Here is a 16079-nt window from a genome sequence, read left to right as displayed (position 1 = left end):
TTCCCGGCAATGAAGAGGCACCCCCATTTTGAGTTGCTAAATTTTGAAAGAAGGCTGGTGGGACATAGAATTTCTCATGCTCAAAAAAATAAAAATAAAGAAAATAACAATTCAATTTGCCCAAATCTCCTTCATTCTGAATTACTGAATGGGTGGAGGGTGACGGCAGGTGGAGAGATGGTGTGAAAAACAGGAGCACACCGGGACGTTGAATCAGTTGTGATCTTATTGAAATACAATACTAGTTCAACGGACCAATTGGGGGGAGAGTTCATTCCATAGCGTGTGGGGAGTCTGGCCAGGGGTAAAGTTGCAGGGAGGGCAGGAGCGTTGAGAAGGAGGGGGTCGGGGATTATGCTAGTAACTCACTCACTGACCGCTGCCGCGGTTCTCCAGGCGTGAAGCCCCCGCATTGTGGCCGGGGAGGGAAGCAGCTTAGTTGGCTGCGAGCGGCTGCCGGGACCGGACAGCGGAACTGGCCGCCGGGACCTCAGTGCCTGCCGGCTCGCTCGCCTCTGGCAATGGTCTCCGGCTGAAAACCTCTCTCCTGCAGCTCGCCGGTCTAACTCATGACAGCCGCTTCCCGCAAGTCCTTACATTCCGACAGCCGAATAACCTCAATTGGTCCCGTGATCGCGCTGTCGGAATTTAATGTTTTTCGGGAAGCGGCTGACATGAGTGAGGCCGGCGAGCACTGCCAGAGGTGAGCCGGCCGGCAGAAGGCACTGAGGTGGCGGCCGGTTCCGATGTCCGGTCCCTGAGCCACCCGAGCTGCTTCCCTCCCCGGCCACAATGCGGTGGCTCCGCGCCCGGAGCGTGGCGGCAAGCGAGCTGCTGGCATGATCCCCGACCCCCTCCTTCTCAACGCTCCTGCCCTCCCCGCAACTTTAATCCCGGTTCAGTCTCCCCACACGCTGTGAAGTCTCTCTCCCCCCCCCACACGAGCAGCGCTGTCCTTTTACAGCCGCTTCCCATCAGCTGCTAGCAATGAGGGATAGACTTGGCTATCCCTCAATACAGCAACATCGTTCTTGAAATATTGTCTTCAATGCCGGGAAATACGGTATTTAAAAACATATTGCTCATATAAATTTACTTACCATATTATTTGTACCCAAACCACATTCTTCTCTCTTTGTTTCCTAAAATACTGTTAAGATAAGGACAATCATTGTTTGAAAAACCCGACAAGGAACTTGCACTGCGCATGTGCAGTAGGTTGTTGCGCATGCGCGGTACACAGCCCACGCTGCAAAGGCAGAATTTCAGCTACCTTCAGCTCCCCTTGTAATTGACGGCTTGAAGCAGCATCGACGGCATGTCAGCTGCACACACTTTCGCGTGTGACAAGCATTGTGGATGAAAGGCACGGGAGAATTATGCCTACCGAAGAGATCGGTCTCTTAGGTAGGCATAATTCTCCCATGCCTTTACTATTTATATTTAATAATCACCATTTTATCATTTTCGTCGGGTAGACAGTGCCTACCTTGCCTACGGCACGTGCCTGAATGCATTGTATCAAATTTAATTTTAATTTGCTAGCTCCCAAGAAACCATAATTGTTCCTCAAGTTAGCATTAAAGCTGACAAAGGGCATTGTTCAATCTAAGATGGTGTATATTTTGTTTTCCAGCAAACCTTACAATCTCTGTTATATCTGGCTCCATTTCCATTTATTGAAAAGGACTTTTCAACCCACACTCTGAACCCATTTTCCAACTTTTGGAGATTTTGCAGATTTATGATCCACCTTGATCACTTCCTCTGACCGCTTATGTCTGCTAGTTTTATTTGCTTTTGCTTGCCAAAGTATTATGTATTTAAACTACTGAACACTGAAATTTTTTTTTTAACTTGCAAACTGCCAGCTAAATATTGAAGGTTGCCTCTTCTTGTCCAGGTCAGCTGTGATTGACGAGCCTTCTACGCCCCTCCATCAGCTGGCACCACTGCCACTTTTGCTATACAGTTTTTTAGTTGTCTTCTTGTCCCTCATATTGCCATTATCCTCTCCACCTGCTCACTTCTCAAACTTAAGTTCTAACTTTTGATATGTAACTTTTTATGGTTCTGACAAAAGATGAGTGACCTGAAAACTTGAGGTTAAAATTCATATGTTTGTGTGTAACACTTATTAATCCAAACCAAAGTCCATTCTCCAGGTTTTGCTGCACATATGAGGTCGCTTCAATATCTAAGGGTTATGCACATAATTGAACATGGTAATCTTCAGCACCCATCTTTTGACTTTTTGCTACTTATTGTCTTGCTCCTGTGTTTAGAATGAAACGGAACTTGAACTGGGCAGTCTCTTCAGGCAAGATTTCCAGGGCTTACATAATGAACTACTATTGCGCATAGGAGAGCACTATCAGCAGGTTTTCAACGGACTGGCCATCCTGGCGGCATCAGCTTCGAGAAGTGATCAATGCCGGGCAACCAGAGACATTACTTCAGTGGAGTTAATGGTGAGGAAAAGCAATCTATATTAAACCACTGTTCAAGAAGTGCTGCTTATCTACCAATCTTTACAGTTGTAAGAAATGTGTGTTGCCTCTGAAGCCTGTGTAATGAACAGATTTAGAAGATTTAAGAAAATAGTAGAAATCAGCTAAAATTTGTGAGTTATACTGATAGTATTCTGATCATGCTAAGTAATTTAGGAATTAAGGACACAAAGTGCTGGAGTAACTCAGTGGGTCAGGCAGCATTTCTGGAAACATTTTGGGTCGGGACCCTACTTCAGACTATAACAGGATCCCGACTTGAAATGCCATCTATACATGTTCTCCAGAGACGCTGCCTGACCCGCTGAGTTGCCACAGCAGTATGTATCATTTTTTTAGGTGGATGCATCTGCAGTTCTCTTCTGCAGATACAATCACTGAGAGAAAAGGTGAATGCATCTGCAATCCAATTCTGGGAATTAACCTGATTAAGAGTGACAGAGTGGCCGGATGAGTGGCAGAGGGAATATTATCTCAAGAAATTTGTGTTCATGCATTTTGGCAGAATGGATCGTGAAGGATGGTATAGAATTTCTGGCACAGTTTTACAGTGTGTAAGGATATTGACCTGGGTCTCCTATCTGTAAATCCTTTAACAATAGCAGAGCAATTGAAAGGAAAGTTAGTAAGGTACTCACAAAAAGAGGATAGATGCAAAATGCTGGAGTAACTCAGTGGGTTAGAAGGTACAGAACAAATTGGAGCCGACATTGGTGACTGATGGAGCCCACAATGGTCCATTGTTGGCTGTGGAAGAGGTGATAACGAAGGGATACGAACAGTGAAACTAGAAAGCCAACTAGGGGTCAAGGAGGGAAGTAGAGAAAGGGAATGCAAGTTTTACTTGAAGTTGGAGAAATCAATTTTCATACCGCTGGGTTGTGGGCAGCACAAGATGTGCTGCCCGAGCCGCTGAGTTAATCCAGCAATTTGTATCTTCTCTTCGGTGTAAACCAGCATCTGCGGTTCCATCCTACTCATAAAAAGAGGTATTGAGTGCAAAAGAAGTACATTTTATGCTGTAAGTTTTATTATGCCCTAATTAGGCGAAAACGAAAGTATGGCGGTTTTGTTGAATTACTTTGGGAAGTGTGTAAAAATCCTTGAGAGAGTGCAGAGGAGCTTTCGCAGATTTTTTGGGAGATTATGTTGCAGAAAATGGCTTTCTATTGAAAGGGGATTAAAGGAAGAGTTGATAGAAACAGGCAAGATTATGACTGGTTTAAATGGGGTAGACAAAAAGCTGTTCATATTGGCTGATTACTTGATGATTAGTGGACGTACAAATTAAGATTTTAAAGTGGTAAATTTGGAAAAGTGGTGAATTTGGAGAAGTGGGAGGGGTATGGATGAGTCAAATAATTAGTCTCGGCAACAAGTAGAAATGACCTGGAACTTGCTGCATTTGAGGGTGGTGGGAGCAGAAACAGTCAGTGGTTCTCAAAGAAGTTTAATGGGCACCTAAAGGAAATAAACTTGCAGTGAATAGTGGATGAGTGACTGGGCAGCTGTACAGGTAGCAGACATGAATTGAGTGCTCCTAATGGCTTGCCATTCATGCAATATCATACTATTTTTTGTTAAGTATTTTTCCTTGCTATTTAATTTGGTTGTCAGAGATCGGTGATCTTCTAAACCTTTGCCATAGATTTTTTCCAAATAGTAAATAGTGTAGATTTTCCCGACCTCTTTTAATTCATTCAGCAGTAATTAAAAACAGAGCAAACATACAGTGCCCTCCATAGTGTTTGGGACGGAGACCCATCATTTATTTATTTCCCTATGTACTCCATAATTTGAGATTTGCAATAGAAAAAATCACATGGTTAAGTGCACATTGTCAGATTTTAATAAAGGCCATTTTTACTCATTTTGGTTTCACCATGTAGAAATTATAGCAGTGTTCACACATAATGTTTGGGACAAATGGCTTCACAGGTGTGTTTAAATGCCTCCTTAATACAGGTATAAGAGAGCTCTCAGCACCTAGTCTTTCCTCCAGTCTTTCCATCACATTTGGAAACTTTTATTGCTGTTTATCAACCTGAGGACCAATGTTGTGCCAATGAAAGTCAAAGAAGCCATTATGAGACTGAGAAACAAGAATAAAACTGCTAGAGACATCAGCCAAACTTAGGCTTACCAAAATCAACTGTTTAGAACATCATTAAGAAGAAAGAGAGCATCAGTGAGCTTACTAATCGCAAAGGGACTGGCAGGCCAAGGAAGACTCCACAGCTGATAACAGAAGAATTCTCTCTATAATAAAGTAAAGTCCCCAAATACCTGTCTGGCAGATCAGAAACACTCTTCAGGAGTCAGGTGTGGATTTGTCAATGACCACTGTCCGCAGAAGACTTCATGAACAGAAATACAGAGGCTACATTGCAAGATGCAAACCACTGGTTCGCCGCAAAAATAGGATGGCCAGGTTATAGTTTGCCAAGAAGTACTTAAAAGAGCAACCATTGCTCTAGAGAAAGGTCTTGTGGACAGATGAGACAAAGATTAACTTGTATCAGAATGATGGCAAGAGCAAAATATTGGGTAGAGAAGGAACTGCCAAGATCCAAAGCACCCCACCTCATCTGTATAACACAGTGGTGTGGGTGTTATGGCCTGGGCATGTATGGCTGCTGAAGGTACTGGCTCACTTATCTTCATTGATGAAACAACTGCTGATGGAAGTAGTATAATGAATTCTGAAATTTATAGACACATCCTATCTGCTCAAGTTCAAACAAATGCCTCAAAACTCAATGGCCAACTTCATTCTACAGCAAGACCATGATCCCAAATATACTGCAAAAGCTACAAAGGAGTTTTTCAAAGCTAAAAAATGGTCAATTCTTGAATGTCCAAGTCAATCACCCGATCTGAACCCACTTGTGCATGCCATTTATATGCTGAAGAAAAAACTGAAGGGGACTAGCCCCCAAAACAAGCATAAGCATGGCTGCAATACAGTAATATAATTGAATGTTTGATGCTGAGTGCACATGATATTAAAACATACTAGGAATCTATTGGAATTCCCATACGAATGCTAATTTTTAAATTCCTACTTTCTAGGCAGTCTATTTGCAGCCTAAATTATTGGGAATTCTGGCCTTTTTCAACATGCTTTTATTGAGTTCTAGTGTTGGGATGAATGATAAAAAGATGGTAAGTAAATTTGTTTACTTATTCCCCAGTGAATTTGGATAAACATTGAGGAAATTTGATAAAACAATTCATTAATCCAATGATTCTTCATAGGCTATGAATAGCTTAATATCACTTATGAAATTGATGGGATCAAAACACATCAGTTCTGTTCGGGTAAAGATGATGACCACGCTGAGGACAGGCCTCCGATACAAGGATGAATTTCCCGAGTTATGCTGCAGGTGGGTAGAGGAATTTATTTTTTTCTTTGAATAGAAATGGAACATTAAATTGTATGGAAATACTAGCTTTAAAAGAGTTTTTAAAAATAATTACTTACTTTGAAATCACTACACCAAAATGCTATTTTCATGCATACGATGTAGCCCTGTCAGCAGTGCGTTAGTCTTTTCAATTTTTAGTATGTTTTAAAGTTTGGTTTAATGTTCCTTTGTGTGTTTTGTGTGGGGGGTGTGTGGGGGGCTGAAAACCGCTTCGGTCGCCTCCTCCATGGAGAGGCGACTTTTTCCAGCTCGCCTCCCCCGTGGCCTAACAACAAGGATAGGCGCGGCCTTTCCTCGGAGACGCGCCCGGGACTTCAGCGGCGGGCGCAGCGTGGACTCCCGGCGCGGAGCGGGCGAGCCCTCACTGGGGCTCGCCGGAGGGGAGCGCTCCGTTTCGCTGGCCCGCGGCAGCCTGAAGCCGCGGTCTGCAGAGTTTCAGTTGGCGCGGTGTCTACAGCCCGGGATCCCTCGTGGGGGACCCAGGGGAAGAAGAAGCCATCACTGCCGGCCCGCGGCCAACTTCTACTGCGGGTCCGGCATGGACTTACCATCAACCCTGGAGGGGAGCTTCAACCATCAGCCCTGCGGTCTGCGGTGCTTCTGGCTATGGCGCGGCGGGAACCTTAAATCTTCGACCGCCGGCCTGCGGCCCACACCAGCCTGAAGTCGCGGTCTCCGGTGGGGAAGAGCCGATCCTGGACTTACCTTGACTTTGACTTTGTCCTTTACCATCTGGACGCCCGCAGCAACGGCTGCGGAGGGTGGAGATCCCTACCACGGGGGAAAATGGAGGAGGACTGGCCAAGTTCTGTGCCTTAAACCACAACGATGAATGCTGTGGTGGATGTTTGTGTTACATTTTTATTGTGGTTGTGTGTTCTTTATTATTGTACCGCTGCTGACAACCCAAATACCACCGACCCTGGTTGTGTGGCAAATAAATTCTATCTATCTATTTAAAAGTTCTTTTGAGGTAGTTTCTTTTTATTGGAAGATATGAAAAAATATTTGGCAGCAAAATCTACGTCTTAGTGGTATTTGTCCTTAATTTGCTGTTTATTTCAAATGAGCTACTTATTTACATTTATTATTATGAGTCAAGTCAAGTCACTTTTATTTATATAGCACATTTAAAAAACAACTCTCGTTGGCCAAAGTGCTTTACATTGGTGGAGGTACTAACGTTATACAACAGTGGTTCATAGATTAAATGCAAACATCACTACATACATATAACCCTTGCTCAGAGGACGTCAAGAAAGTTGTTCGGGATGTTCAGCAACCCCAACTCGGACGATCTGAGGGACCTGGAGGTGGTGTGGTGGGTAAGCAGACTTTTGATGTAGGTGCGGGCAAGCCCATTAGGGGCTTTGTAGACATAAAGGAGGATCTTGAAATTTATTCGGAACCGCACAGGGAGCCAGTGGAGAGAGGCCAGGATCGGGGCGATGTGGTCCCTTTTTTGGGTGCCCGTCAGGAGTCTCGTTGCGGCATTTTGGACCAGTTGCAGGCGGGACAGGGAAGATGGGCTGATGCCAGTGTAGAGGGAGTTGCAGTAGGCTAGGCGGGAGGAAATAAATGTGTGGATGATCTTTTCGAGGTCATCAAACTGGAGGAATTGTTTTTTAATTGTTATAAATTATTGCATTTTGTTTTCTATGTTGCAAGTAACATTGAGCCACCAAAAACAAATAGTAAATTTGGGCATTGGTTCTTTGGGTACATTTGGTCAGTTTGAGGGGAAAAATGATTAAGGTGCTTTCACATGAGCTCTTTTTTTCCTTTGGTCTCAGTGATGTATTTACATCAGCGTGCATATTTTTTTCCAGCTGTTTCATTAATATTTGTTTATTGGCTTAATAACATATTGGAACCCATTTTAGATCGGTAAACTTTTAAATTAACAAAGCAATTATGATTTTACCATTGGTTCATGTTTGAACACGTTTACCACTAATCAAATTTGTCTCCCAGTTTTTGCTGTTAACAGTCGGAAGACTGAACAAAACTGCATATGAACACTGAAACATTTTCTGAGATTATATTTGTGAAAATACACAGTATATTACAGATAAATAATATTCTTATGTTTTTTACATTGTGTGACCGTCTACTAATTAATCTAGTATAAATAAAATTTTAATCTATTGATGTAACACTACAGAAAACAAAGAAGAACCTGCAGCTCCCAAAGTAGTGGACGGTCACTTGCATGTTTCATTATACTTGGTAGCCTTGTTAAAGTTTTTTTATATTACAAATCTCAACTTGTGGAGTACATTGGCAAATAAATAAATGATGGGCCCTTGTCCCAGGCATTATGGAGGGCACTGTATAATCACTTTGTCAATACCAGGAATCTGAAGATAGAGTCTAGAACCCACTCTGGCACCAACATTCCTTCTCTCTAGAGATGCTGCCTGGCCCGCTGAGTTACTCCAGTATTTTGTGTACATCTTCGATTTTAACCTGCATCTGCAGTTCTTTCTTACACATTCTTAAACTACATTTTTATGCTCTTCATACGGTTTAACAAGCTATACAAATCACAAATGTTATATCGTTAGATTATTTTCTAGAGTTGATGGTAGAAAATGGGGAGAGAATAATGGGACTGGTGCAAAATAGGTGATTGATGATCATCACACACTGCGCTGAAGGACCTGTTTCTGTGCTCTCCGCCACTGTGACCAGCGGATATTTTTTTTACTTTGGTTTTCATAATTTATCTTCCCTTGTTAATATATAATTAACAATACAATTTAATAGAACATGTAAATGTCTATTGATTACAGGGCATGGGATTGCTTTGTACGTTGCCTGGAGCCCAGTTATCTGGGCGCCCTTCTTAGTCAGGTCATTGTGGCCCTACTGCCTCTAATGTCCATTCAGCCAAAAGAGACAGCTGGAATATTTCACTATCTCATAGTTGAGAACAGGTAAGCTAATGCTGATTTCATTTTATTTATTTTTGTTATTAATGTAGATTCATTTAATTGTATTTCAAATTATTGCCATAAATGAACATGCACACTGTTAAACTTTTGCTTAGCTGTAATGCAATTAGGAACAAAAACCACTGAATAGTTTACAATGTTATCAATGTATTGAAAAGCAAGGTTCATTGAGTAGAACATGATAACGGGTGCATATTAAAGGAAAAGATGAGGTATGTTTTTAAAACATTTAACAAGTAATGAATAGTTTTAAAATGTGAGACCAACATTGTGAAGAGACATGTTAATAAAAAGTGGGGAGGCAGTGTGCCGTCAACAAGCATTAACAGTGAAGGTTGCCTGAGTGGTGCAGGGTTAAAAGAAAATACTGAGATAGTGAAGGGAATGTCATATTTAAATTGGAGGTAGACACAAAATACTGCAGTAACTCAGCGGGACAGGCAGTATCTCCGGAATTAAGGAATGGGTGACGTTTCGGATCAAGACCCTTCAGACTGAAACGCCACCCATTCTCCAGAGATGCTGCCTGGCCTGCTGAGTTACTACAGCAACTTGTCTACCTGCAATTTAAACCAGCATCTGCAGTTCTTTCCTACATATCATATTTAAATTGTTTTATAGTTGATGCATTAAGGGAAGGAAACATAATTGTGATTTGTATGGATGTTGATTGGTGAACTTTAGATTGGCTGGAATAAATTTCAATTAATTAAATATTTTTGTTTTCAAATTGTAACCACTCATTGCAATGCTAATGACATCCATGTTGAAACATTTATACAATTCAATTTCACAAATTTGTATGTTTAGTGAAATTACTTTAATCTCTGGTCGTTGATCCATTAAAGCAATCTGCACTCATGGATTCATTCCATTTTTTTCCATTAACTTCACACACGGATTTGTTGCTGCCCTTGCACCCTTGCGCAACGTTACATCTTAATCTACTTCATTAAACCTTGAAATAACTCCTCTCAAAATTGTATTGTAATTTCTTAATGGACGTGGTATATAATTTATTAATTCACCTCCAAAATAGGTAACATCTTTTGGGGATGAGAATGCATGATATATGTGTATATCGCAATCATTGTCCACAGTAAAAGGTGCACCTCACTGTGTGTGGAGAAGTATCATGTACTCTCTTGGTCTTTCAGAACTGAAGTAAAAGATTTTCTGCATGAGATTTACTTTTTGCCAGAACACCCCAACTTTACTGAGATCCAAAAAGTGCTGCAGGATTACAGAAAGGTGAGCCTCAATCATGGGCTCCCTGCACACTGAGCCTTAACAGTGTGCAAGGAGCTGTAACATTTGGTGTCGGCAGCAGCATGCTTTTGTTCATTTCAGAAAGAAATTGCAAAATGTCCAATTTAGTTTTGCAGAGATTCTTGAGTCACAAATCTGCAGCTGAACAGGTCATTATATCCCACCTGATTTTATCAGCCTTTGAGCACCCTTGTTCTTATTGATGACTGGGAATCTTCCAGGGAATCAAACTTTTATTTTTAAGTAATAAGATTTTAAAATAATTTGGACATCCTCTATCAGCTGGGGACATGAAAGACTACTAATGCTGGAATCTGGAGCAAAAAACAAATTGCGGGAGAAACCTGATGGGTCAGGCAGTATCTATGGAGGGATTCGGACAGTCCATGTTTCAAGACCGTTTCTCTGGACTCCATCAGCCGTTAAAAAGTAGATTTTATCTACATTAGTCCTTCATTGAACCTTGAAATGACTCATCTCAAAATGAAATATTGTTCTTTCTTAATGGATCTGGTATATAATTTATTAATTTGCCTCCAAAATGGGGAACATTTTTTTGGGGATGAGGTTGCATTATCTCTGTACATTTCACAATCATTGCCCACAGTAGAAAGTGCAGATCAATGTGTGTAGATAAATATCAGGTTCTCTCAGGCTGTTAAAACATCTTTAAACTTAGTATTTATTAGTATGGGTGGTACTAACATTCATCTCATAAATATTTGCTGTGTCCTGCCGTATAGGAAACATCTAAAAGCACAGATTTACAAACAGAACTACAGTTATCTATGCGAGCTGTTCAGCATGAAAATGTAGATGTTCGTATACATGCATTGACTAGTTTGAAGGATACCATATACAAAAAACAGGTACGCAATGATGAGTCCTTATTGATTATTGGAGGAGAAAAAGCGTGTGTAAAAATTCAATATTAATTGAGGCAGATTAACCTAATACATTTGCAGTGATACATGTAACAAATTAGTAATATATGTAACCTGCTCTTAACACCTTCGACAAAGTAAGTGAAAAGGTACTAGTACATTTATATGGCGTACAGGCAATGTATTAACGGTAAGGATTAATGCCCTAATTTAATTCTAGTTGAAAACAATGTAAAAGAAGGAATATTGTCATGTGATTAATTTATTATTTATTTAGGAACAATTGGTAAAACTTGCCACAGACAGTGAGACAGTCGAGCCGATTATCTCTCAATTAGTGATGGTGCTTCTGAAGGGTTGTCAAGATGCAAATGCACAAGCGAGACTCCTTTGTGGAGAGTGTCTTGGTGAATTGGGAGCAATAGACCCTGGACGATTGGACCTTATGACAAGCAACTCAGAGGGGAAAAGCTCTACGTTTGTGGTAAGATATAATTTGAATTTCATTGTCTTCCACTAATTTATTGGTATTGGCTTATTTATTGTCACGTTTTCTGAGATAATGTGAAAAACTTTGTGCTACCCAACCACAATACAAATATCAATGTACCTTAATTGGTACAGGTGACAATAAAGACCTTTGAAAATCATACCATACATGAATACAATCAAATTGCACGTACAATGGCAGTGCTAAGAGAAAAATAAACAGATTGCAGAGTAGTGCGTTACAGCTACGGAGAGAGTGCAGATTTTTTTTAAAGTGCAAAGGCCACGACAAGGTAAATTGGGTGTTCGGGACTACACCCTGATTTCATGGGAAGCCCAAATAATAGTCTGATAAAGTGGGGAACAACCTGTTTCTTGATGGAACCTCAATTGGTAAACATCTTGTAAGGTTACACAGCTAGTGAACAATAGAATGTCAGCGATGATTTATTATGATTGCTGAAAGGTTACCATGTAGCAACACATATAATATCACTTACATTTTAAATGGATGACTGTTGCTCTTTCTGAATATGAAAGTACTGCTGAGGTTTTGTGTAAGTTTTTGGTATTTAAGTTTATACCTCTTATACCGGCAAATCTAGACAGTTTTTTATCCAAACAATCTGCCCTAGGAGCATATTTCTGGTTTCCTTTCTCTCTGCCCTTTCCGCTCCTAAAATATGTCTCTTAATTCTGTGAGAAGCAGCGGATGATGTGTTAAATGGTATCGATTGGCCCGGACAGGGTAGGGTCTCCTGGTAGGGTTTGCAAAGTGGACATCAAGGTGTTAACCACAGTATACTCATGGGTTAGACAAGGCAAAATGTCAAGAACAGCTTCACAACAACCAGCAGGTTCATCTTGCTTGTCTCGCAAACACTTGTTCATATGTTTGTTAGCTGGGGAGGACCTGCGTTTAGATACAAGATTTGGAATTTTAATTGAGAAATACACAAGGAATAAGAAAATAGTTGAAGACTGTGTACAAACACTGCTGTAATTTCGACATGGTGAAACCAAAATGTATAAAAATGGTCTTTAATAAAATCTGACAATGTGCACTTTAACCACATTTGATTTACAAATCTCAAATCGTGTAGTACAGAGGCAAATAAATAAATGATGAGTCTTTGTCCCAAACATTGTGGAGGGCACTGTATATTTGCACATTTTATTTTTAAATTTACTGTAAAGTCAGATTTTGATTGCTCAAAATTACATGTAAAAAATACAGTAATTAATTTATGATTTTGTTAAAAATGAACTGAATTTCCATTTAATTAATTAGCTTGATTGGATGTTAAAAGGATACTTTCTTTATATTGTTTTGTAATGATTTATATGACAGGCTGGTGTGGAGGATCCCAGTTTTGCCCATTATCTGCTGATAGAGTTGACAAGAGCCTTCCTTGCTTATGCAGATAATGTTAGAGCTCAGGACTCGGCTGCTTATGCCATCCAGGTATGTGACCAGGTGGTTTCCATATAAACCTTTTGGGTGTGGTGTGCTGAATAATATGTTAAATGTTTTCTAAGGAGGGAAATTCAACCAAGTGCTCTAGGTTGTTTTTCATAAGATACAAAATAGAGTTCATACAAAACAAGGACTGAAGAAACATAATTTGAGCATAAACAGTAAATGACAAAGTTCATGATAATGCAGCTCATTAGATTAAATAATTGCCTCCCTCTGTGTCAGCCTCCCTTTAAACAGCCGTCACAAACCTCTTAATAAATAGAAATAGTCTTCTCTGACAAAAAAGTAAAAACTATTAGCCTATAGTAAGGGTGATTTACACTGCAATCTGGTGACAAGTACATTTTGTTTTGAATGGAATCTTGAAATTTTGTTTTGAATTTCTTGCGTAACTTGGGTATTCTTGAATGCCTTGGGTATTCGTTACAGATGGATAATATTTCCACAAGTGGCTCTCATCATTAATGTTTTGACTTAGCTGCCAGTGTTTCTGAAGGTGGGGGAGGAGGGATTTAGCTGCTGAAAGGACGACGTTAATGTTTTAACTGTTTGGGAATAACTTAACAGGACAGATGACTCCTTCTAGAGTCCATGTGTTGTGTACTACATGATGTATGGTCCATAGCCTTTGCTGAATTCTGTTGATCCATGATACCAAGTTAAGTAAATCCAGTGAAATTAAGACCATCTTATGTGATGGCCGTATCTTAGGAGGAAGCACAAATGGATCATCTTCAAGGCTGTTCCGGCTGAATGTAGTTGAAAATGCATCAGATTTGTTTTAGAGATCAGCTGCTGAGCTTTGCCATGCGATTTCACTTGTCGCTGCCTCTTTCCTTTCACTGTGTAATTGCCCATCAATGGATGGTTGGACTGCACAAGGAGATCAAAGTTAATATTCTGTTTCATAAGAAAAGATGCTGGTTTGGATTATGCTGAAAATTATTAACTCTGGGGCAAGTAGCGTCGTTGTTTTTGTTTCATTGGATCAATTGTGCAATTGTCATCTCAGTTGGATCCCGTATGATTAAAAGACAAATCTGCTCAAAACTGAAACTGGTGGAACTGTAAGTACATTGTATCATATATGTACTTTAAACTAATTTTGGTGGTGTCATGCTGAATGTTAACAACATTTACCTTTTAGGAACTGCTGCAGATATACAAATGCAAGGAAGAAAAGACTGATTGTCCAGGACGCAGATTGTGGAGGAACTTTCCAGAACATGTGAAAGAAATACTGGAACCTCATCTAAACACCAGGTCTAACAGTGTTATTTTATCATGTAAAAAGGCTGTTCTTCAAATACATTTACTGTGGTTATCCCTGTAGTTTTCAGCATGCTTGCTCAGCATTAGAAATTGGAAAAGGACATTGCATGTACAACCCAAATATGTGTCTTAAGAATATTGAGTATCAGTTAATTGCTTTTCTTTCTTTTTTTTAAATTCATAATTTCCATCTTTTCTTCACTCTTGTTTTCTCTCATTCTTAATTTTCTCTCTCCTTGTGAAGCCAGGGTTTTATATACCCCTGGCCATTTCTGGGAACTGGTAGTGGTTTCTCCATGTTTCCCAGGCCACCCAGATCCTGTGGTCTCTCTCATCATCATCTTTTAATGCATGTGTTCATAAAACATAGAGCAGTGTTGCACAGGAACAAGCCCTCAGGACCACCATGTCTGCGCCGACAATTATATCAATCTAAATTAATCCCAACTGCCTGCACGTGGTCCACACCTCTCTACTCTCTGCCTATTTATGTGTGGTCTAAATACCTCTTAAACATTACTATTGTATCTACTTTTATTGCCTCTCATGGCATTGCATTCCAGGCACTTAGCAGTTACTGTTTTTTTTAATTGCCTCGTAGAACTCCTTTAAACTCTACCCCTTAAACCTGGGGCCTTAGGTATATGACGTTTCCAACCTGAGAAAAAGATTCTGATGTCTCGACCCGAAACGTCACCCATTCCTTCTCTCCAGAGATGCTGCCTGTCCCTCTGAGTTACTCCAGCATTTTGTGTCTACCTTCGATTTAAACCAGCATCTGCAGTTCTTTCCAACACAAAAATATTCTGATTATCTATGAGTAACTGCACATCTCATAATTTTATATATTTCTATTGCCAAGAGAATGCAGGGTGACTTGGGCAGATGCAAGGCAGATGCAGTTTAATGTGGATAAATGCGAGGTTATCCACTTTGGTAGCAAAAACAGGAAGGCAGATTATTATCTAAATGGTGTCAAGTTGGGAAAATGGGAAGTACAACGGGATCTGGGGGTACACAAAAAAGCTGGAGAATCTCAGCGGGTGCAGCTGCATCTATGGAGCGAAGGAAATAGGCAATGTTTCGGGCCGAAACCCTTCTTCAGACTAGTGGATCTGGGGGTCCTTATTCATCAGTCGAGGAAAGTAAGCATGCAGGTACAGCAGGCAGTGAAGAAAGCGAATGGTATGTTGGCTTTCATAACAAGAGGAGTTGAGTATAAGAGCAAAGAGGTCCTTCTGCAGTTGTAGAGAGCCCTAGTGAGACCACGCTTTGAGTATTGTGTGCAGTTTTGGTCCTTTAATTTGAGGAAGGACATTATTGCTATTGAGGGATTGCAGCATAGTTCCACAAGGTTAATTCCCGGGATAGCGGGACTGTCATATGCTGAGAGAATGGTGCGGCTGGGCTTGTACACTCTGGAATTTAGAAGGATGAGAGGGTATCTGATTGAAACATATAAGATCATTAAGGGTTTGGACACGCAGGTAAGATGTTCCCGATGTTGGGGGAGTCCCGAACCAGGGGCCACAGTTTAAGAATAAGGGTTGTCATTTAGAACGGAGATAAGGAAACACTTTTTCACAGAGATTTGTGAGTCTGTGGAATTCTCTGCCTCAGAGGGCAGTGGAGGCTGGTTATCTGAATACTTTCACGAGAGAGCTAGATAGGGCTCTTAAACATAGCGGAGTCAGGGGATATGGGGAGAAGGCAGGAACGGGTTACTGATTGGGGATGATCAGCCATGATCACATTTAATGGCGGTGCTGGCTTGAAGGGCCAAATGG

General features: G+C 40.7%; 1 protein-coding gene across 1 annotated transcript in view; it reads left to right on the top strand.

Moving 5' to 3' along the window:
- Positions 1 to 16079, top strand: part of atr (ATR serine/threonine kinase) — an 89912-nt gene that overhangs the window by 31194 nt on the left and 42639 nt on the right. The window contains exons 16-24 of the mRNA XM_055645671.1: positions 2286 to 2471; positions 5583 to 5675; positions 5769 to 5899; positions 8737 to 8880; positions 10056 to 10149; positions 10911 to 11036; positions 11329 to 11535; positions 12892 to 13005; positions 14168 to 14283. Of these exons, the coding sequence (XP_055501646.1) occupies positions 2286 to 2471; positions 5583 to 5675; positions 5769 to 5899; positions 8737 to 8880; positions 10056 to 10149; positions 10911 to 11036; positions 11329 to 11535; positions 12892 to 13005; positions 14168 to 14283 (1211 nt within the window). The remainder of the gene's footprint in view (positions 1 to 2285; positions 2472 to 5582; positions 5676 to 5768; positions 5900 to 8736; positions 8881 to 10055; positions 10150 to 10910; positions 11037 to 11328; positions 11536 to 12891; positions 13006 to 14167; positions 14284 to 16079) is intronic.

This window comes from Leucoraja erinacea, chromosome 14 (genome assembly GCF_028641065.1).
Source record: "Leucoraja erinacea ecotype New England chromosome 14, Leri_hhj_1, whole genome shotgun sequence".
Classification (NCBI taxonomy): Eukaryota; Metazoa; Chordata; class Chondrichthyes; order Rajiformes; family Rajidae; genus Leucoraja; species Leucoraja erinaceus.
This window is presented reverse-complemented; position numbering and strand designations above follow the sequence as displayed.